The sequence below is a fragment of the Buteo buteo genome, chromosome 5 (genome assembly GCF_964188355.1).
Source record: "Buteo buteo chromosome 5, bButBut1.hap1.1, whole genome shotgun sequence".
NCBI lineage: Eukaryota > Metazoa > Chordata > Aves > Accipitriformes > Accipitridae > Buteo > Buteo buteo.
In genome coordinates this window covers 507,235-530,280 of record NC_134175.1, presented here as the reverse complement: position 1 = coordinate 530,280, position 23,046 = coordinate 507,235, and the positions used below count along the sequence as shown (strand labels likewise).

The 23,046-nt window shown below is 46.9% G+C and overlaps 1 protein-coding gene across 1 annotated transcript in view; it reads left to right on the top strand.

Moving 5' to 3' along the window:
* CAMTA1 (calmodulin binding transcription activator 1) overlaps nucleotides 1-23,046 on the top strand; it is a 322,140-nt gene that overhangs the window by 237,203 nt on the left and 61,891 nt on the right. Inside the window, exon 7 of the mRNA XM_075027074.1 lies at nucleotides 20,787-20,940. Coding sequence (XP_074883175.1) covers nucleotides 20,787-20,940 — 154 coding nt within the window. The remainder of the gene's footprint in view (nucleotides 1-20,786; nucleotides 20,941-23,046) is intronic.

Below are 23,046 nucleotides of genomic sequence, written 5' to 3'. Positions count from 1 at the left end.
CCTTGCAAGGCCGGGTCGTCCACTGGAGACCTGACTGAGCTCCCTCACTTAGCGGTGCAGTGAGCTCTGCAAAGATAATTCGGGGCGGCAGCGCTAAAGGTTCGTCAGCATTGGTGGAAATGTTCCGGTGGAAAGAAAATGATGCTGAGCTAACACCAGTGCCGGTCTTGAGCCGGCACCATCACAAGCCCGTACAGAGTGGGACCCCGCTGCTCCGTCTCCTCCTCGTCATTTCGGCGGTGTGGGTTTGCTCTGTGCTGGGAGGTGTCCTGGGGGTGCCCTTGCTCTGCCAGGCGCTCTTCAAATTCATCCTGTTAACGAATGGCATCCTTAATCATCAAAATATTTTTCGTAGGAGCTCTGGTGATCGCATAAGCAGTATCAGAAATCATTAGTTCTGAAATGTGGACTCTAGGGGACGCTTACAGCAAGTTCAACCAGGAAAAAAACCTTTCCTTGTTAATGCTTCCCCTGTTAGGCAGGTGCTAGACTGACAGTCACCCACGTACAACCCTCCTCAAAAAGCAGCTGGGGCATCACTCTTCTGCACCATCCCTCCAAAGCAGAAAGGGCAGAAGATTCCCTAAGCCCCAGCAAAGCTCTTGTTTTCCCCGACATAAATATTTCTTCAAAGGAATATGGAAAGGTGCCTGTCATTTATATTCTTTTAAACCAAAATAATATCACCTGATGTGTTCTGTGAGACGCGATTGATTTTTATTATTTTTTTAATTGTCACTTGTGGCGATGCATCCACCAAGTTCTTTTTAATGTAATTTGGGATTATTTGCTACTTCCAAGGTGTGGGCTCAAACTGCATAGTTGAGGCTGCCTATTACACTGAGCAGCAGTTGGACGATAAGGGCTTTCTGATCTGATGGCTTTTGGTTATCAAGCAGGGGGGTAATACCTAATACTCAATAAAAAGCCTAAATCTGGCCTATGAAAAGGAATGGGTTCTTTCTAAGATGCTTCAGTGCTGAGAGACATCTAAATCAAATTATTGGGTGAGGGGTGGGTTTCTGCCACAGGGCTAGCAGCTTCCCTTAAACGCTACCTGCGTGCGATGCCTGAGCTGAATACCCTTCAGAGCTGCTTAAGAGCCTCTCTTTTCCATTTTGGTGATATCTTCCTAAATTATACATTAAACTTATCAGGGTGAGTAATGCATCACAGCTTCCCCATGTCAGACTTAATGTTACTTACTCAGCTGTAGCTTTGTGTTTGCCTTTCCCTTCCGTTTATCTTCAGGCTCTGCGCTAGGATGGAGCAAACCCTGGGTCCTCCTTACCAAAAGCTGTCTGCTGCAGAGATGCTCTGTAGGAAACCAGAATATGACTTCTGGCCCAAGCCCTTTAGGGAGGTGGAGTGCTGCCCTGTACCGAGGCAATGCTGCTTCATGAGAGCAAGATGTACCACGCTGCAATTTCTGTGAAAGGTCACTAGAAAATGCTATATTCGATGGAACCAGTGCTTCTGTTCTGTGGGATGCAGGTGCTTTGCTGGAGGTTGCCTTTGTGCTTGTGAGTAAATAAGCCAAACCATCCAAAGAATTTGAGCTGCTTCCCCACAAGGCAAGGCGCGGGAAGAACGGTCACAGCAATTTATCAGCTCCATGAGCGTTGATCTTGGGTAACAAGGGACCGACACGATAGCTGTTGTGATTTTCAGTGCTACAGGAAAAACAAGTAATTTGCTACTTTTCCTTGCCAGTATGTCTGAAGACGGATAGTATTTGGTTAAGTGCAGCTTCAAAATTGAAACCCAAGCAACTTTTCTTCCAGGGGCTTTTCAGAACATTGCGCAGCAAGATGCAGCTAAGAAGAAATGCATCTCTCTCCATTTTAAGTGCTATGTATTAATGCTGGTTTCTTCTGTGAAATTACTAGGCTTTGTTGCTGAAATTCTGTGCCCATTTGCCCCTTGTAGAAATTGTATCTTGTCTTTAGGCACTGACAACAAGCGTGTTTCTAGAGCTGCTACAACTTCTCCTGAAATGTTGATGTTGCACAAGGATGACAAAGGAGGAATTCCTAATTTTAGGGGTTTTTTTTCCTCTTGCAATCTCCTTGTGTTGCGATGCCTTTTACATTTCTTCTACTAGCTGTTAAATAATTCACTGCCAGGAATCCAACTGGAGTTCCCTCTCTTCCTATACTGCCTCTCTCTTTAGCTTCCTCAGCCAAGACTCCTGTGTTTGAACTGTTTCTTTGGCCACATCAGGCACTTTAATATGCAGGTTGTCTGCAGCACTGGTGATGTTTCAAGCAGTCCTTTTATGATACTCCACTTCATTTTATTCTGATATGTGTATATATAAATAATTGGATGCCTTTAGTAGGTTGCAACTACACTCCTGAGTCATATCCACCAGTTTTCCTCTGCTCCCCCCTTCCCCCCCCCCCCCCGAAATAAGTAGGCAGATGCAGGAATCGGCACTGCTCATTTAATAAATGTAGTCACTCAAATGTCTTTAGCACCTGAGTAGTTTTTTTCTGAACAGCAGTCAGCTTTTGCTATTTGTATCACCCTTTCACCTTATTATGTTTACATTTCTATAGCAAAACACTGTATGTTTTCAGCAAAATTAATCAGTATAATTATATGTGATTTCCAATGTCAGGTTCAGCTGAAACACTGATTTAGGGTGATGATTAGCCCCATCAGAAGCAACGAGGCTGGAGAGCTAATCTGTGCCTAAAACTGTTATTTTGAAAGATGCCTTTTATACTCTATTCATAAATTGAATATTTCCTCTGAACCCCCCAACCAATTTGAATAGAAAATGTATTTATACTAGATGGCAGTGCACATCGTTTGGTTTAGATTGCTGCTTTGCTGTTTGCAGAGGCTGCCATTATTCAGACAGAAAGGGCTTGAGCTAGGTGTAGGTATTTACTAACAGGACCTCTGCACCTTTGTATTTGGCTGGGGTTATACCAAATGAAATTTTGAAGTTATTTAAATCGGCATAGTCTTCATGTTCTCCAATCACTTTAAAAAAATAAAAAAATCCTGTGAATATTGTTTATAAATAGTGCAGCAAGAGTAGGCATGTCCATGGGACAGCAAGTCCATGGGACCTGATGAGATGCATCTGCAGGTCCTGAGGGAACTGGCAGATGAAGTGGCTAAGCCACTATCCATCATATTTGAGAAGTTGTGGCAGTTTGGGGAAGTTCCCACCAACTAGAAAAAGGGAAACATAACCCCCATTTTTAAAAAGGGAAAAAAGGAAGACCCAGGGAACTACAGGCCAGTCAGTCTCACCACTGTGCCCAGCAAGATCATGGAACAGATCCTCCTGGAAACTATGCTAAGGCATATGGAAAATAAGGAGGTGATTGGTGACAGCCAACATGGCTTCACTAAGGGCAAATTGTGCCTGACAAATTTGGTGGCCCTCTACAACAGGGTTACAGCATTGGTGGGTAAGGGAAGAGCAATGGATGTCATCTACCTGGACTTGTCCAAAGCATTTGACACTGTGCCGCATGACATCCTTGTCTCTAAATTGGAGAGACATGGATTTGATGGACAGACCACTCGGTGGATAAGGAATTGGCTGGATGGCTGCACTCAAAGAGTTGCAGCCAACAGCTCAATGTCCGAGTGGAGAGCAGTGACGAGTGGTGTTCCTCAAGGGTCGGTATTGGGACCGGTGCTGTTTAACGTCTCTGTGGGTGACATGGGTGGTGGGATTGAGTGCACCCACAGCTGAAGTTTGCCAACAACACCAAGCTGTGTCATGCGGTTGACACGCTGGAGGGAAGGGATGCCATCCAGAGGGACACTGACAGGCTTGACAGGTGGGCCCATGCGAACTTTGTGAAATTCAGTAAGTCCAAGTGCAAGGTCCTGCACGTAGATCAGGGCAATCCCAAGCACAAACAGAGGCTGGGCGATGAGTGGATTGAGAGCAGCCCTGCGCAGAAGGACTTGGGGTTGTCTGTTGACGAGAAGCTCAGCGTGACCCGGCGACACGCTTTTGTGGCTCAAAGCCAACCGTATCCTGGGCCACATCAAAAGAAGCGTGACCAGCAGGTCGAGGGAGGCGATTCTCCACTCTGGTGAGACCTCACCTGGAGTACCGCATCCAGCTCTGGGGTCCTCAGCACAGGAAAGACATGGACCTGTTGGAGCAGGTCCAGAGGAGGGCCGTGAAGATGATCAGGGGGCTGGAGAACCTCTCCTGTGAAGACAGGCTGAGAGAGTTGGGGTTGTTCAGCCTGGAGAAGAGAAGGCTCTGGGGAGACCTTCTAGCAGCCCCCCAGTACCTAAAGGGGGCCTACAGGGAAGCCGGGGAGGGACTTTTTACAAGGGCATGTAGTGATAGGACAAGGGGTCATGGCTTTAAACTGGAAGAGGGTAGATTTAGGTTAGATGTAAGGAAGAAGAGGTGAGGTGCTGGAACAGGTTGTCCAGAGAGGTTGTGGCTGCCCCATCCCTGGCAGTGTTCAAGGCCAGGTTGGATGGGGCTTGGAGCAACCAGGTCTAGTGGAAGGTGTCCCTGCCCATGGCAAGGGGCCTGGAACTAGAGGATCTTTAAGGTCCCTTCCAACCCAAACCATTCTGTGATTCCGCGTCTTGAAATGCTGTTCTTCCCATGTAAAATACCTGTGTGTGGCTTGCTGTCTTGGTGCATCCCTTGACATAGGAAAGTCCTTGAACCCTTACAAGGTTAACATGAGACAGGTTCAAGGTTCATTACAAACATGAACATGAAAGAGTTGTGGAATTGTGGATTTATTCTTCATTTCAACCATGCAGCCTTTCAGAATAAGGAGTATTTTAAAGACTGCAAGCTCCAAGAGTGATTAATTTGCTATTTTAGTCCTTTAGAAAGTGCAATTATATAGAAACGAAGTTCCTGCATCGTAAAGAAGTTCAGATCAATTAAAACAATTTACTTTGTTGCTAATGATTTCAGACCATTGTAATTTATTGGTAAATAAGTGACTTCAAAAGCACGTTAAGGCTCGGATTTGGTAACAGACTCTTACTGCAAACTGTTTAGGGTTGGCTCACCGCATGGCTTGAAGGATTCCAACTTTTGGAGAATAACTAAAGCTTCGGATGGGTTTTCAGCGTTCAGAGAAATGCAGATGACAAGGGAGCAGTCGTGGGCTGGGGTCTCGAGCAGCCAAGGTGCTTGCAGCCTGCCGGGCTCCTGCAGAGCAGGGGTGTGCTGTTCTCCCCCCCCCCCCCCCCCCCCCCCCCGCATCTTTTGGGCATGTGCCCCTTCCCCCTGTGCTGTATTAGGAGGAAGAAAAATGCAAATGGGCTACCCAAAGTCTGGGTGAGTTTTTTTTCCTTCAGAGCTGTGGACAGACCTGAGCCCTATCTCATGAGTACCAGCAAAGGATGTATGAGTGTCTGACCTCCAGCCTCAGGAATAGTACAAGGTTTAACTTCCCACTGACGTCTGCAACTTTGAAGCATATATCTTCCACACCGTATTTATTTTGAAAAGCTATTTAGTTTGGTTTTCCACTATTACTTCAGTTACAAATAAAAATTCAGGCTTTTTTCCATATGTGGACAAGCAATATTAACAAGGTGAGGTGCATCCCTTTAAGTGGCAGTGAAAAATTACTGGTGCTGGAGAACAGACTAGGTCCATGCTCTCATGTTCAGCAGAGGCGAGAAGTTAAACAGAATTATTGAGCGGCTGTTATATCAGCTGCAAATGTATTCTGCGAAACCTCTTGAATGGTCTTTCAAAATGGCCCTTTTTTTAGTAGAACTTAACAGCATTAAAAAACTAGGCATCGGTGCCGGTTTTGTCAGGGTCTCACTTATCCTGTGGACAAGTCTGCTGCAGCTTCAATTTGCCTGCTTGGTAAAATAGGCTGTCACATGCCAGGGACAGCCAGATCTGTCAAGCTCCACACAGGTTTCCTTTATTAGTTCTATTGGTTTTATTGCCTTTCTTATGCTCTGAGGGATGATGGTTGTTTAGTGACAAGAACCTGGAAGATCATTCAAGTTGACAATGCTTTTTAGATTTCATTTTTAACTTGTGTCTCTATCTATAAAAAAGAATGACTTGACAACACAGTGAACTTAGTGGGGAGTTTGCGGTATTACTGAGAACTTGCCTTCAAGTTCTGGGGTCTGCCTTTGTTTCTACCCCCACATCATCAAACTACGGTGATGTATGGACTTTTGCCTGTCGTACTAGAAACCCTGGGTGGTACCTCGCAGCTTTTTGTATGGCAGGGAAGTGCTTTTGTTTTTTGGCAAACAGGGACAACCTGGCTTTAATTTCCTTAGGCGTGGTGGTTGTTCTGGTCATTTCCAAACTGTGTGTGCAAGTCGGGAAGGAGGATTTTTGTGACGTTTTCCAGGTTCTTGTAGTGCTGAGCCAGTTGAAATGTTTCTGACGTAACGCCAAAACATCAGGAAACCTGGAGAAGACAAAATTGCAACTAGCTGTGATGGAGGATCTCCTCTGGCTGTGCACGGGTTTTCATCGTTAAACATTCTCTGCCTAAAGAGAGGGATGCCACATTCCCCAGAGAGTGCTCCCCTAATGCAGAGCCAAAAGGAGACTCTGCAGGGAATCCGTGCATTCACTCACACGGGTTTTGCTGCTTGTGGTCTCGTTATGTATTCCTTTACAGGTTTCTTTAATACTCCCTGACACGGCAGGCAGACGGCACGTATCGCGTGAAATAGCTGCCCTTCAAGCTGGCAGAGCAGGACGTGGTCTCCCTCGTGCTTTAGTATTGCAGCATCTTCAGTAGCCCCGGGATGGGCAGTGCCGCTTCTCCAGTCCCAGGGTTTAGGAATAACGTAATCAGCTGTTACATGTGTAACGAGAACAGAATTCCCTTTGCTTTTCTGCTGCTCTGTGTCCGTCACTGTGAACACACAGTGAAGGCAGAAGGATGGCAGTGCCGGCATAACCACTTCAAATGGGTGGTGGGTACCAGCTGCGCTGGTGTTACGGTCCTGGCAGGCAAGGTGGGAGCAGCCACTCCTGTGCATGGCATCTGCCGCTTCGGATGCGTGTTTTTCTGAGAACGAGTAGGCAATAACGTGGGGAATCCCGGCGACTTGAATTTCTGCTGCAGCTGACGCTTCTGCCGGTTCTTGCGCTCTGCAGCCGTGGCAGGTGACAGAAACACTCCTGATGGAAATAGAAATGTTCCTGATGAATGGGAGAAAGCAGCCACAGCTCCTGTGTCTCTGCCGAGATGAAAATCTTTCCCGTTGAGCTGTTTGCGAGGAGGCATGACTGCAGTCACCCCAACTCACGCTGTTGCTGAGTCAGCACCAAGTCTCCATTCTGGCAGTATTAGAGAGTAATGATCTGTGGCTGGATGAGTGAAGACGGTCCTATCTAGCAACAAATAGGAGGCATCTGGGCAGGGTCTCTGACTGAAAAAGGCAGTCTTTGCTGGCAAAAGAAAAATGTTCCCAGGCAGAAAACCTATGCAGGATATGTACAAATGCTAAAATGCTAAATATTGGCGTTTTCTGGCAAAGCACAGCACTGTATATTTGCTGAAGGTAGATCATGCTAAAGATAACTTTGCAAAAAGCCTTTTGATGAATTCTGTCCCTTAATGTAAGGGATATACTTGTACCTTTGAACTGGAGTTTAGTGGAGTTGAACTGGTACAAGGGGACTAGAACTCGTCCTAGTGAAAGGGAATGGGAAGTGGAGCAAAAGAGAAAAAGATACGCTCTACTGTGAGTGTCCAGTAACAGCCAGGAGGGTAGGCATAGAAGAACGTCAATATTCCCCTCAAAAATAATCTTATCTGCAGTAATGTGTGGCACACTTAACAACAGATGCTCAGATCAATTCTCTCACTTTTATCTTTTCTCAAGGCGCTGCGTGGTGAAGTGTGACCTATATGCGTGGTTGATAAATAGCCAGAAACTTGCTGTAGCCCCTCTCGCCTGGTGATCTCCAGCAATTACTGCTGGCACGGTGCACACCCGTGGTCAGAGCACTGAAGTGGGTGGGGGGGCTTCGCCGACCAGCCCTGCGGTCTTGCAGCCCGCAGCAGCAAACGTCCTTCGCCATAGCAGTGGAAGCAGCAGCTTCCCTTACTGCAGCACCAAATCACGTTCTGCTTCTCTTTCTTCCTCCTCGGTGTCCCACGCCAGCAGAGGTGGCATTTCTAGCTGTTAATTCTTAGTAGCATTGAAAGGGTTGTAACTATGTGTGAAAAACACTGTCTGATGAAGTTCAAGATCTGAGATGTGCAAGCTGAAGAAGAAACACTGGTCTACCACTTTTTAAAGGACAGTAAGACAAGGGTCTCCATTCCTCTTCCATGTTCTGTACAGCCAGGAAAAAAAATGAAAAAGCAGTAAATTTGGAAATGCACAGAGCGCTCTGAGTCTGGATAGTGGAGAATATTGCTGCTTCTGGGATTTCAAGGACTCTTTTCGTAAGCTCTTCATTCCTTGGAGTTACCTATTTCTTAGATGCTACTTTAGATGCATCGATGCCTAAGCTGAAAAAAAGCCTTTGATCTGCGCTCGCTTTCCCTAGCATTTACAAACTTAAAAGTACTCGTGTTAAACTTTAATTATTCCCGTGTCTGGCACTGGATGTTCTGACTACTGCTGCTTTTTTGGGATGTCTCAGAAGATACCAGTGTATGTAGCTGGGTCAAGTAGCTGATGGGTAAAATGAATAATGACTTGCTGCGTGTAATAGTCTGTGTCTGTTACTGAAATTCAGCAGCCTTTTCCCTACATTTCTTTGTAAAGTGTACAATGTTGTTGGCATTGTGTGTTCTTTTCCCTTGCTAAGGTGAGTGTACACCACAGGCAGCAGCACTCAATTTATAAAGTATCTCTACTTCACAGACACTTTTAGTGAGTAAATTTAAAAAAAAAAAAAAAACAAAAAAAAAACCACAACAATGGGGGGGGGGGGGAGTTTCTACATCTAACAGCAAATGCATTACTACTTGTTATATTCTTCAGAAGGTGTTGCCAAAGCCTCACTGTTGTTATTAGAGCTTAGTATGAAATAAAAAGATGAGGGAGAATCTCCAAAGGGACAGGGTGAGATGCAGCCATGGAGTTACCAAAGCAGCTGGTAACTCTCATGTGCCACGTCCCCAAATGCTTACCTGATAAATTTGCTCTCACTACTTAAAAATCTAATTGGATGAAGCGTTGGCATCTGCCATCCGCTCAGCCTGAGCCCAAGGGCTAAACAAAGCTCACCTTCTTCTGCTTAAATAACACAGCTTTTGAGGTTATCGGTGTGCTGTCATCTGCTAGGAAATTACCGGGCTGCTCCCATGCAGTGGATTTGAGACTGAGGGGTTAGGCTGAAGGGCAATTTACTTTCCTTTAGCCAGGTCGTAGCACCCCTTCTGCTCATTGCAAATAATAATAATGTCTCTAGTTAGCAGCAGCCAGGTTGCTTGTTCTACCTTGGGAGTTTGAGGCAGGACAGGCTCGCTATCCAGTTTACCATTCTCTTCTCTCAGTGTATGAAAGAGACACCTGGGAAAGAGAGACCTGATCTGGGGCAAAAAGGAGCCAGGAAGCAATGTGTCCTTCTTTGAATTCAGAGTTGTGTCAGCACTAACCAGAGCTGTTTGTCCACCCTGGGAGTGGTTCTGTGTTTGCTCTCTTACGTGAAATAGAGAAACAAAATCTGATTGTCAGATGGTACGAGATCTCCCTAAAAGAAACCTGAATACCTACACAGCTAGAAAGGACTCGGAGTCCTCGGAAAGGTCTGATAAGGAGATAACTCTGCTCTCATCAGTAGGTCAGAGAAGCCCCTCTGAGCCACACAGCAGCACTGGTGGGGTTCACATTTCCTTTTAAGATTTCAAGGCACCCACTTGGGAGTCTAGAAATATATATGTACAGGAGGCCCGGAGAGCTGGGCTCGGTCTAACACAGCCTACAGCAGGAGCTCTTAGATGCTAATCTCTGTTTGTTAATCTCCTCTGGGGAAATCTGAGGCTTCTGAGTGATAGGGAAGAAGAAAGAAGGGTGTCTTATAATCTTTTTTTCTTGCAATTCAGAAGAAATTCAAGCCTGATACTTTTTTTTTCTTTTTTCTTTTTTTTTTTTTTTTTTTTTTTTTGCCTTAGGATTCGATGTTTCCAGTCTAAAGTGCTGCATCAGTTCCCAGCTGGCTGCTGTGAGTCCTTTTTAGGACACCATGCCTATTGAGTAAAAGCCAGCAACTGTAGTGAGAAGGGAGGAGTCCTGCGCGTCCTTGACGTGGCAGTTTGGCGTATCCCTGGTACCTGCCCATCTCTGCCTCTGGGGACAGCCCCGGTGTTGCTGGCCTCCCTGTGCACCTTTAATTGGGACTCGTGTATCTCTGTGAGCTCTCATGTCCAGCGCAAGGTACAGTTGGACTCCAAAATACGTGCCACAGGAGGAGAACTTTGGATTCCCTGGCACTGGGCGTTAGTCTTGTCCAGAGAGGTTATCTGGGCACAACAAAACCTTCAGTGAATAACCTATCTGCTATATAGCAGTGTCATAAGGGTTACAGCATAGGAACAAAAATGTTGCAAGACTATCAAAGCCATCATTATGAAAGTGTTTTGAAGGTTATTGATGTTCTTCCTCTGGGAATTGTATTACCAGTCACTGATATCAAAAGTAACAAATTTAAAGAAGCTATAAATGACAGAGCCCTCAGAGCAAGAGCAAAGAGTAAAAATAAAGGACGCGTTGGCTTACCATGTACCATATAGGCTGCGTGGAACATTAAATAGCGTTTCTCTCCTATTCCTCCAGGCAGGCATCAAGGTCATGCTTGCATCCTTTCCAGGCACCTGGAGCCCATGTCCCTGCACTTGCTGTGCTGTGCAGATATATGGGAAGGGGCCGGGGCTGGCGAGCGCCGTGTCCTGTTCGGGGAAGGAGGGACACGTGCTGTGAGGGGCAGCACGTCCCCATCAGACTTGTTAAAGCCCTTCCCCTGATCCAGACACCAGCCAGAAATAATAGGTAGTCGCATAATAGCAGACCAGGGCTGTATGGGGAGTCCGTCACGCCTAACGAGAGATGGTGGAGAGTCCCTCAGCCTCCCGGCAGAGGAGGGAGAAGAGGGACTCTGGGCAGAGCCAGCTGCTCGGCACAGCTGCAGGAGCTGCCGTCACTGCCGCTGCTGCAGAACGTTCCTTTTCTGGTCCGCACGTGTGCGAGTGGGTTGCACGGGGCCGGGGGTCCGTGGTACCCTGTGAAAGGGCAAGCTGCTGGTCGTCTCCATCTTGCACGCGTGCAAACCCTTGGACGCATCCTTAGCCCGACATCCTCCACTCCCGCACGCTGACGCTCGCGTGCTGCTGCTGTGGGGACTATACACGGTTTTTGAGGGGCAATCAGCTTCCAAATGATTTTAACACATTTGCATACGTACAAAAATAGCTTAGAGCTTGATGAAGCTTTAGGAGCAGCACTGAGGGACAGCACGTCTCTGGAGGGAAAGCTTATCGTGAGCTCTGGGTACGTTCTCCTGGGGTTTTCTCGTTTGGTATTTGGAAATGTCAGCTTCCTATTACTTGGTCTGCCTACAACAATACCAATTAAAAAAAAAAATTAGGTATCTTCAGGTACACATTGAACTGTTCTTAATTCACAGAAATGCATTAATATTTAAAAGTTAGTAGTTTTATTGAGGCAAACTAGGCCATCAGCACATGAGAGAAAGAACTTGCGCCATCTGCATTCAAACCAGAATTTGAAGCAGTGCATTCTGTTGATATAAACTTTGAAAGCACTTGGTGAATGTCACCAGGCTTTGAAATTAAAATTTCTTCTTATTTCAGACCAGCTATTGTTGCCTCTCTGGCTTGGGTGAGCTGGGAAAGGATAGAAGCCACTTGGGGCACGCTTTATAATGCTGGTATTTCTGGAAGGTGATGAGGATGGAAGCGTTCTGAGCTTAGCTCTGTCTGAGCCCGTTTGAAATGCAATGACAGAATTCCCATGTAAAGGTTGCGGTAAAAACAGAAAGAGGGAGAGGAGATTCTGCACTTCAGAATGAAGAAAATAAAAAGTCCTCACAAATGTCAGCTGAGGGATCTCTGGCTGACACTTGTTGGGGAAAAATAGTCTGAATGCAGTAGCAAATCTTTTACAGAGTAGCAGTCTGCAAAGAGGCTGGCACCGTTCCATCATATTCGATACCTCGATATTTACATTTACATTTTACAATTTGACACGGCTTTGTTGGTGTTTGCATGGGTAGCGTAACGTAGTTTTGAACTATTAATGCAACTGCAGGGCAGACCTCTGCTCTGCATCTGCAGCTTTGGTGGCCATGAGGTTCCTTACTGACACTTTGTGTGCTATCAAGTGTTTGCTCTGTTTTACCCTAGAAAGAGCTGGGGTTTGCTATTAAATTGAGTAATCGCAGTATATAACTTTGACTGTACTGGTTAGCAAATTCTTTGAGATGTTCTGAAAACAAAAAGCACAATTCAAGCGTAGGATACTTTGAAATATAAGATGGCTTTGGTTGTCTCCTCTGCACCACTTTCCATGCAGAAGAAATTACACTGTTCTGGAAATGGTTGCAATATGCAGGTTTAATGTAAGAAAACATAGAGGCATTTCTTAAGTGTCAGTCTTCAAAGGTGGAGAGTTGGAGTAGCAGCATATGTGTGGTATAGCAAGACATTTACATGTCTGTAATAAGCCTCCTTTGTCAGGAAGACTACCTCGAAGGAATTCCAACCCAAAGAAACCTTTGCTTTGCCCTCAGAGTTATTGTTTGCAGAAACTCCAGGCTTCTGCAGAATGAGTTGTAAAACCTTGGACAACTGGAGAGAGCAAGTGACAGAAAGGAGGAGGAGGTGCTTTGATTATTTTCATGGCAAATTTGTCTCCCTTAAAAAGGAATCGATATGAGATGCAGCAGCTGGCTTAAATGCATCCATTGCCATTGTTATGTGGTTTTCATGAGCTGGGTGTGTGGTAAGAAAGAATATCTCTAAGCAAGGTGAAGCAGGGCAAGTTGCTCTCTGTAACTTTTCTCTGCATGCTTTTATCGTGGTTACGTTTTTATACATGAGCAATGGCATAGCTTTAGAAGGTTATTAAACTGCCTCAAACAGCTGCCCAGGCACCTCGTGTGACCAACTGTTCAAGGGCTATTGAAGTCTCAGGCTGGTCTTTCAAGAATCCAGATGTACAGTCATAAAGGATTGAGTGGTAAACAGTAAAAACCATGGTTTTGAAAGAGGCAAGAGCAGCTTTTGCTCCTTCAGCTCCTCTGCCTTGCTCTGTGGTTTGAAGTCTGGAGCCCGCTGCTGTTCTCAAAGAAAACCCTTTGCAGGCTCTGCGGTTGGAGCTGAGCTGCGCTGCCGTGGCCGGCGCTGCCACAGGGAAGGCTGCACCGCTGGTCAGTGCCCTGCGCGCAGGGCATTGCCAACGCCATCAGCGTTCGGGTGCGGAAGACTCGGGTCTCCTCGGCCCTTCCCGGGCGAACGCTCTCACGGTCTCCGGTGGGTTCGTTGCTTCAGAGCGATAAGCAGGACAGGAGACTTCCCTGCCGCGTTTCTGTCCCTGCGCACCAGGACATGGCACTTCTGCGTCAGCACCGCCAGCTCCGCTGGGTGTTTCTAGATAAACAAAAGCAGTCCCAGCTCATGGCAGAATTATCTTGTCCCTGTCAGCTGCCCATGTAAGTTAAAGCTTCCAGCTGGGAGCAGTGACACAGATGAAAAGAAATTTCCATTATCCAGAAGAATAATACCTGTGTGTGAGAAAGAGAAGTGCCTTTTGTTTTATTTTGCTGCACGCTTCTTGTTGTGCAGTATTGTCCTTCTGTTATACCTTTTAGTAGCACAAGAGGTATTGCTATGAAAGATAATAAGCAACTCAGAAATCAATTTCTTTTTGGAACTTTGGAGGCCAGGAATTACAGCGCTGTATTTTTCTGTATCTTTCGAAGTGCGTGTTAAATAAACATGATCCCCAGGAGTATTCAGAGGCAGCTCTTTGTATATAAAATACCTTCAAATATATCACATTTGATGATGTATGAGTAAGTGTTTGGTATTTGTTCTATATTAAGACTCTCTTACTCTGCCGCTTGCGCTATTTAAATGCTGCCTGATGATGACCGGGCTGGTCCATGTGCTGTTTGTAACCCCACAGGATTGCTGCCAGGCTCACCCACAAAGAAAAGCTTATTTGCTGATCTCCTGACTTTTCCATGGACAAGACTCTGCTTGTTTCTGGGGTTGTCTTGGGACAGTTCAAATCAAACCACCCATAGTGCTAAATCCTGAACACCACCCCGGACCTTTCTTTTAAGGGGGAGAGAGAGACTTCAGGACCGTTTCTGCTCCCCTACTGCCTTCTCCCGAGATTGTCTGGTGGGATCCTCTGCATTCACCTCCGCTGGAGATCTGCCACAGGCGATGCTTCTGCGAGCCCCAAGGAGAAGGTGCTCGGGACAGGGCTCTCGCTCCCATTTGTATTCAGGTGTTGCCGCCAGCACGTGGAGCACAAATCAGCGTTTCAGCCAAGGATGCTTTCTGCAGGCTGGCTGTTAGGGACCCGAGAGCAATGCTCCCGAGGAGCAAAGGGGATTTGCCCGTGTCACTGGCGTCGTAGGGACAGGACAGGCACCATTTGTTATTGGGAGAAACGTACGGGTTATCGAGGGATACCAGGAGCAGCCAGAGGAAGAAGAAAGATAAAGAAGGATTAAAAAGGAAAATAACAAAAGGAAAGCCTGTATTTTTCTAGTCCAAACCCTGCCCTGCAGTGGCTCTGTACCCCATAGTCATTCTTTTGAGACATGAAATGTAGAACAGAGTACAATTACTTTCCTGATTATACTCTATCTTCCCTTACCAAGGTATTGAAGAGGAACTGGGGAGCACGTTGTAAAGCATACAGCCCTATTAAATCTTGATTCCCTTTAAAACAATTGCAGGAAATCTCACCCTTATAATTACACAAGGGTCGAAATAATTTTTTAGCTTTCCAAGCCCTTCACAATTCGTCGTTCCCTTGTCTGCGGTACGTGGAGCTGTATCAGCCTGTCACCAGTCTCTTGCCTCAAAAATTAGTGAATTTAAACAAAAAAACTCAAAAGGCTTTGGGCTGAAAAGCTGGGAAAATTACTCTGGTTTGGAGTTCTGGGCTGACTGACCTTTGGAGACACCTGTGGCATCCGTAGGGTGTAAATCCTGCGACTCCAGGCATGGCTGGGATGATAGTGGAGATGGCAGGGATGGTCCCTGCCCCAGAGGGGACCTGATGCTCCTGTCCCCAGGCAAGGACGATGACACCTAGGAACTGCTCCTGAGCCGGTGTGTATCAGGATGCTGATGTAACCAGATTTAAACCCATAGATGCACCATTGTTTCTCTCTGCCCGGCTGACCCCCAGTGTCCTCTCCTCCTGAGAAAGCTCTTGAAGGGATGTAAGTTCCACCAGCTCTTTCATGCAGCTGGAGGCGTAGGATATAAGGTTAATTCAAAGAGCTGTACAGGCTAAAATGGATTTCCCAGCAAAAGGGATCCTGCTCTGCAGCATGAGTTCTGCTTTTGCATCTGGCTCTGGGGTCTCCCTCTCTTCTAGGTGCTCCGGTGCTTCAACTCTCGGGTGCCAGGGCTGTGCTATGCGTCTATTAATTGCCTTGTTCTCCCTAATTAAACATGCCCAGCTCAAGATAACTTAAGGCAATGGGTTGTGCATTTAAAGTCAATGTTAGATTTTTTTGTTTTCACTGTTAGTGTGAAAGATTAATATATTCTAATGCATCAGCTGCCAGGTTGCCTTCTGTAGCGTGGCCTCAATTAAAAATTAGTTCAAGGATAAAGAAATTGCTGGGATTCAAACCAGTAATCTTGTCCAAAGCTAACATTTAGTCTCTGGAAAGGAAAAAATCCCATTACTTCTGTGTCTGTGTTGTGTATTTGTGCCTTGTACTTCAGGTATGCCAGGTTCTGCTCTCAAACCATTAAAAATCCAGAGGAAACCCTGCAGATAGACACTGCTATAAATAGCGGAAGATTCTATCATCCACACCTCTGCGTGTCTGGGAATGGTTTCATCCATTGGTTTGTTATTCGATAATATATAGATGATACACAGACACTCCCAGTACCCGTCTCCGAGTTACCTGTGGGTACTGAGGCATCACATAACAGCAGCCTCTCAAAACTGTGGAAACCTTTTTGTATTACCTTTTTCTGGGTGATAATCTGTTAGGTATTAATCCAGGCACCCTGCAGCGATGGATGTGAATTATGTTCCCAGAAAGCTGAGATTCCTTTTCAACCTTTTGGATGGTTTGAGGAATACAAAGTAAACCTCATGAATGAATAGCTGTCAGAAAAGAAAAAACCCTCTTATAATTTCAGGGGTGAAAGCAGAGGGAGGGGGGCACAGGAGCCCCCTCTGCATCCCCCTGCCACACTTCTCTGCCCCTTCTGCCCTTTTGCTTTGTGGTTTTGCTATCAGGGCTGGAAAAGGCTGGTTTCACCTTCCCTGTTTTTAATAATGCATAGTACTTTGCAAGTTCGACACAACAGAAATCACACAGGTATCCAGCGAAAGCCTGGGTGACTGGCCACGCAGTGGAGCAGAGCTAATGGCTATCGCTCCCAGGTCCCAGGGCTGTAGGTGGGGGTAATTTCCTTGCAGGGTGGCTGGAATTAAATTCACCAATGCTCATTGTCCCTGAGGATGATTTATTTCCTTTCATTCTTCCAGCAGGGAGTACAAATGCAAAACTTTCAGCTCAGAAGTATTTTTCCAAATAAGTATCTTTAGCTGTGGTCATCAGTGATTTGGAAGCCCCTGGCAGTAAGATTTAGCCTTGAGCTGATTGCCGTTGCTGAGCAGCTGAAGAGCGGCTGAAAGCCGGGCAGAAATGTTTTGGGTTTTTTTGCTTTTAAAAAAACAAACAGGAAAAAAAAGCGCATGCTTTGGGATGGGGACAGCAAGAAGGGAGAGTTTTTTGTGATTATTCTGCCCTGCTGGAGAAGAGGGACTTCCCCTCGCATGGGGGACTGACTTTGGGTAGTAACGAGCAAGCAGAAGGCGGTCACCGAAATGAGAGAAAGGCTTCCCTTGCGGCCCTGCTGGCTTGGAGCGCTGGGGGTACCTGCCATTCCTTCATCTGAGCATTAATCAGCCCTTCAGAGGCTGGCCGTGCTTTTCTTTGCATTTCTGCCCTCCCCGGCTGCCAGAATTGGGGAGCTGGAGCAGCCCGGCTTGTTTCAGCTTTGTGTTTCTGCTAATGTGAAAAATATAAACATGGAGTGGGCTGGTGGAACAAACAATAGCTGATTTACTTGGTTAATTTAAATAGCGTGTAGTCAGTAGCACAGGGAGGCTGCATCGCTGCTCCCGCAATCATGCTGGGAGGGAGGTCTGCAGCGCCATTACGTGCTATTATTACTTTCTGGATAATGTATACACTTTCACTATCACATAGTTTTTCTCCTTCATTTTTCATGAGAACTGGCACTAGATTAATGGTTAAGCCATGGAAGAAACGTAACGCCATGCCAGTCTGATTTATTGACCACTTAGTGCTGATGAAGCTGCAAACAAGAGCCAGACAGATGTTGCAGCTGCATTTTTCTTTATCAAAACTCGCAGCTTTTTGTGGGTTTTTTAACCACTTCTTGCGCCATCTCCTGCTTACCCTAAAGCACCAGGGATAGTGGAACAAATTCTCCCGCCACCCTAAGGAGACTCCACTGAGGAGGCGGACTGGGTGCCTCGGGTCCAGCGTGCCAAGGAGCCTTGCCCAGGTCAGGAAAAAAATGGCAGCAGGTTTGATTCGGACCCTTGGGAAGCCGAGCAGCTCTGCCGAGGCTCTGGGCACTGAAATTACGGGCAGCTCTCCGATGGGCACGTTTCCAGAGCCGTCTGCAGCCCAGTCCAGGGCTCCCTGTAGGACTTTCCTGCTGCCCAGGGGAAGGGCTTCTGCCGTGGCACGTCCACTGTCCTGGCACGTTTCCCACGTGGAGGTTAACATTTGTAATTTTTCTTTTAGTCTTTCACATCTCTCTTGTTATAGTGGTAGGTCTCCACAAAGAAATAGTGATTCTCTGCTGATTTAGTTTTCCAAAACATACGTATTCTCTTAATTTGTGTCAAAACATTTCAGTTTATTGGGTAGATTGGCATTCAGGAGACTTGCCAATCTGAGGTCAAGTTTTAGATGTAGACATAAGGAACAAACCTGTTGGTTTGGTGTTTATTTTATATGCTTTTATATATAAAAAGTATAAATTCCAGTGCCAATCTACTGCTGAGGACCACTTGCTTCTACTGCAATGAGGCCAGGAAGCCCCGTCATCCTGACTTGCCTGGTGACAAACAAGCACTATCAGGCTGTGAAAAATACAGTTTATCTGAAACGAAGGGAGAAGCATCTGCAGAACTGCCAAGTTGCCCAATGCCGCCGCAGCAGTGTGTCCTTGCTCTCTTCTTTCAAACTCCTCTGAGAGCAAGAGATGTCTTTACATGAAATCTCTGAAGCATATTACTTTTTATTACTTCATCATCTAAATCACTAATTACGTTAAACTAGCTGATGGAGACTATTTGGGTGTATAGGTAATCATTTTTATTATCTGAATCTTTTCTGAATTATGCATGAGGACCATAATGTTTCAGACCTCCCCTTCATCACCTCCCCAGCCCTGAGCAGGGCCGTCCGCTCGTGTTGGAAGCAGCTCAGCCGCCCCGTTAATTCCCCGGGAGCCCGGCTGTCACCTCCGTTGCCTTTAAAGGGTAAAACAGGAAGGCTGAAAGGAAAACATGGCTCCATTTTGCATGGTGACCTGAGGATTTGCACTGTGGTATGGAAAGAGGGGGTACGGTGTTTTAACGCGTCCTTCTCTGGCTGTCTCGTGTCTGGGGCAGATGTGCCCTGTGAAACGGAAGGTTTTGAACGCAGGAAAATTGAACATGAAAAGGTCCAATCGTTTGCCTCCAGGAGAATCTCAGGAATAGAGGAGCCGACGGTTTTCTTTGCTTTAGCACTTTCCAAAACTGCTCCAAAATAAGTTGTTAGCAGTTCCTTACTAGGTTTCCTTGCCTCTTCCCTGTGCAATACAACTCTTTAACAGAGGCTGCAAGAACCGGATACTGCAATCTCGCAGAATCTTCACTGCAAATCCCCCGCTTGCGGTTTTCTTCAACAGAGGGGGAAAAAATGCAAGTTCCTGCTTGCATGTCTCCCTAACGTAAAAGAGAGCTTCTCTCCAGACCGAGGGACGCATCTGATGACTGAAGCCCTGGTGGGTACCAGCGTCCAAGGGGATGCAGGCAGGGGCAGGGCACGCTCTGCGGGGCTGCTGCGCTTGTCGTGCTGCTGTACGCGGGCACCACGCGAAGGGGTGGCCTTTTGGCCGCCAGCCCCGTCTTGGCAAGCCTTGAGGAGCTGGGACCGGCTGCCCCCTCCTCTCGGGGACGTGCGGAATGCTCCCCGCGCGCAGGGCACACGAGGGGCTGCACGGTCACCCCGGCAGCGGTGAGCGCTGCCCTGCTCCTGCCCCTGCCCTGGGCTGGCTCCAGGTGAAGCTGCCCGGCACACCATGCCCGGCACGCCATGCCCAGCCTCAGCGCTCTGGTTTGCCCGTCAGAAGTTACCTTCCGCTGGTCTTCCCTTGGCATGGGCGTCCACGTCCTGCTCCAGCCCTCTGTGGGTTTCATGAGCAAGTGCTCCCATTAGCACAACCTTTGCAAAGGAACGATGGCTTGTGTTCCCTCTCCCACTAAGAACAGGGCTCTAACAGCATTAATGAAACATTAGAGTTTTAATTACACCATTATCCTATTTATTTTTATAAATAATTCCAAAGCAGTCATTAAAGTTTGTGAACTTAGGAGTAAATGACTTAAGGGAAAGAAATCAGCTCCTCAATCTTGTTATTATCTATTGTACAATCTCCCTGGGATGCTGTTGGGAAACGAGCGGAGTTGTTTCTGTTGCTGTTGTTAAGATGATTCATTTACTCGCAGGGTGGTAACACACTGCTCAGCTCCCTACTTGAAAGGTCTGTGTCAGTGGGACGGCGCCGCAGTGCGTCAAAGCGGCGTTGCGTCCCCTCTCTCAGCCCCCGTAAGAAGGTGTGCGGGGAGAGAGGGGAGCATTAAGCAGCCCTGCGGGAGCGAGCGCCTTGCAGTTGTTCTGCAGCAGTTCTGCAAAGGACACGGTCTCTTCCAGTCCCGACCTTCTGCAGCTCACTGTTTTCGTCACAAAGCTGCAAGATCTTCAAAGCACAAGAAATTTTGGGCTTGTCTGAAAAGAGCCTGTCTTTGGGGCACTCTGTAATACCGTTTGCGAGCCTCTTTGGCTCTTCCCTCTGCTCTTTCTGCCGCCGTACGGGAAGCGTGACTGTTACTGATGCTCTCGGGTGAATTTCCGTATATTCAAAATAGTCCGATGTGGACCAGAACCAATTAAAGCACTGGATCAAACAGGCCGTGGGTCCCTTAAACCAAAGCAAATTACCTGGTGTTTGTTGCGACTGGCGTTTGCAGGACTCTTGCAAGTGTTCGGTGTTGCATGGGTTGGAAAAAAGGTTCACCCTGCGCACACAAGGGGAGCAGGAGAGTTGCGAGCAAATGGCGCTCAGGATGGGGGGAAGCTGCGTGCAAAATCTGCCATGCCTCGTCTTCTGCCACCTCTTTTAAAGAACAGCTCTGATCTCAGGGATACGTGGTACATACTGGGATCTAATTGTGATGCTTTCTGTCATAGTTTTAATTAGGAAGATAAATGCAGAGGGCCCAGAGCGGGGGAGAGGCCCAACCAGATAACCTTTCCTCTGCTCTCCCCGCAGAACCCAGACATTGTGTTGGTGCACTACCTGAACGTCCCTGCCATCGAGGACTGCGGGAAACCGTGCGGCCCCATCTTGTGCTCAATAAACACAGACAAGAAGGAATGGGCAAAGTGGACAAAAGAGGAACTCATCGGACAGCTCAAACCGATGTGTGAGTATCTGGAGGCTTTTTTGCTCTTTTGCTTTACAAAGGGTTAATTTAGATGTCTCTCACTGCCATCAACCGTCCACGTGAAGGAGTCATTTCTCACCATCAAACTCAACTTGCATCTACGTGCGCTTTCTTCCCGATGTTTAACCCTTCTGGGACGCGTGGTACGAGAGCTGCCCAGAGTGTCCCAAAAGAGGTCCCCTCCACACACTGGTTAAAAATTGTACCTATTGTCCTGCATTTTCAGGCGCCATTTGCAGGCACCTGCCTGCTTGCAAAGAGCCTTTGCAGTATTGCCAGGTAGGTTTCCCCAAGGGTGCTCGATGTTTGGGTGGTTCAATGTCACATCGGAATGGGTTGCTGTTGCTTACGGATGGACTCTGTCGAGCTGAGTGTTTTCAGGGTGGGTGTCATTTACTACTGTTCTAAGCTTTGCAGTCTAAAGAGAAGAAAGATTAGGCATAATGTAGGTCTGTAAGCAAGACAAGGTTAACCGCAGGAGCTGCAATACCAAATCTAGATGCTTGCATCTGAGTCAACAAATATCAGGTCTGCTTCTCTCCCTCACCCCTGCCCTCAGTCAGATGCTGGTGTCATGCCCAACCTTCCACAATTAGAGGTCACAGCCATGAAGTACATTCTGGTGCGTCTCAACCATCAGTGAAAGGTCAGTCTGGTGCTGAGTGCAGCATTAGTAGTCTAAGTTTGCACCGCTCCTTTGTTGTGTCCTGAGCTCTGCAGGCCCACGTATTCCTTTTCCACGCAAAGTTGGAGGGCAGAAGACAAGCAGAAGAGAAGAGAGAAAATGACACGTCTGCTGAACAGAATATTGCCCCTGAGACTGATAACCTTAGACAGAAATCCAAGATGTTGAAGGTGTAGCTGAGACTGGACAAGTACCTTAGCATTAAGCAGGAGAGGAAGTGGCAGCCTGTTAAAAAATCTGCAGTGCATCAAGAAAATTATGTGAAAACTACAACGAACTCGCCGTAAATTTAATAACACTTGGCTCTTTTATGTCTCAGGAGGGAAGAGTGAAATTCTGCACAATTATTCAGAGTATATATGCATGTACACGTCTCTGTTTATGGGTACATATCCTGGAAACGCATCCTTAGAAATGTAGCTAAAATAAAAGCTTTAGATTCTGATCAGGCCTAGAAAACAAAGAGGACACGGATAACTGTGTTTGGGGAACACAGAGGGGCACTGCTCGCCAAGAAGCCATCAGATTTGGTTCCAGTGTTGGGTGTGCCATGAAATTCTGGAGCCAAGCACATCAGTTTCATCACATTTTTGCATTAATCACATTCTTTCACAGACTTCACAGTTTGATCACCTGATGTTTCCAAATTTCTCTGCCCTAAAGCAGATTTGTCAATGACTTAAAGCGTTGTGCGTGTTGTCGCTGGTGAAGTGATAGTCTCGTCCTTTTACCCATGCCGTGTTGTGGTTCAGCTGTTGTTATTCCTCTGGACTTGGAAGCAGTGTGAGGTTTTTGTCGATTCCTTTGTTTTCTTGGTTGCCATTTTTTGTAAGAATTTCAGAGTTAAGACAAGTTAGCGATGATACAGCCAGGCTGTGCACGGAGGTCCGAGGCCGAATGCTGTACCTGCAGGGAGGTTTTTGCATCCTGTTTCAGACCATTGATGTTTTTCAGAATTAGGAGGAGAAGCTAATACTAGTTCTACCTTTGGGGAAAATGCCTCCTCCTGGTCAGAGGCTAGTGACAGCGTCCAGCTCTTGACTCGCTGAGAACAAGTGCCGTTTGTTCAAGCCCTACTCAGCCTGGACCGGAGTCAGGCATTAAAGCTTTTGACCTCTGTCAGGTATTAAAGCTTTTATATCGGAGTCTAGGATAGCGGAGACAGTGGTGTGGTAGCCAAAGGCTGGGAGCACGTTCTCTTGGCCGCGTGTGCCTGGAGAACTAAAAGTGATGTGGCAGATGGCTGGCAGGGAGAGAGGCATCGGTCTGAGAGTCCGAGCCAGACAAATACATCAAACTGTTTTTCCTGAAATGCAGAGGGACCCTGACTGGGATGAGCAGGGCGTTTGCTCACGTTTCTTGCATCCATAATTCACTCGGCTCCCTCTTCCTTCCCTGCT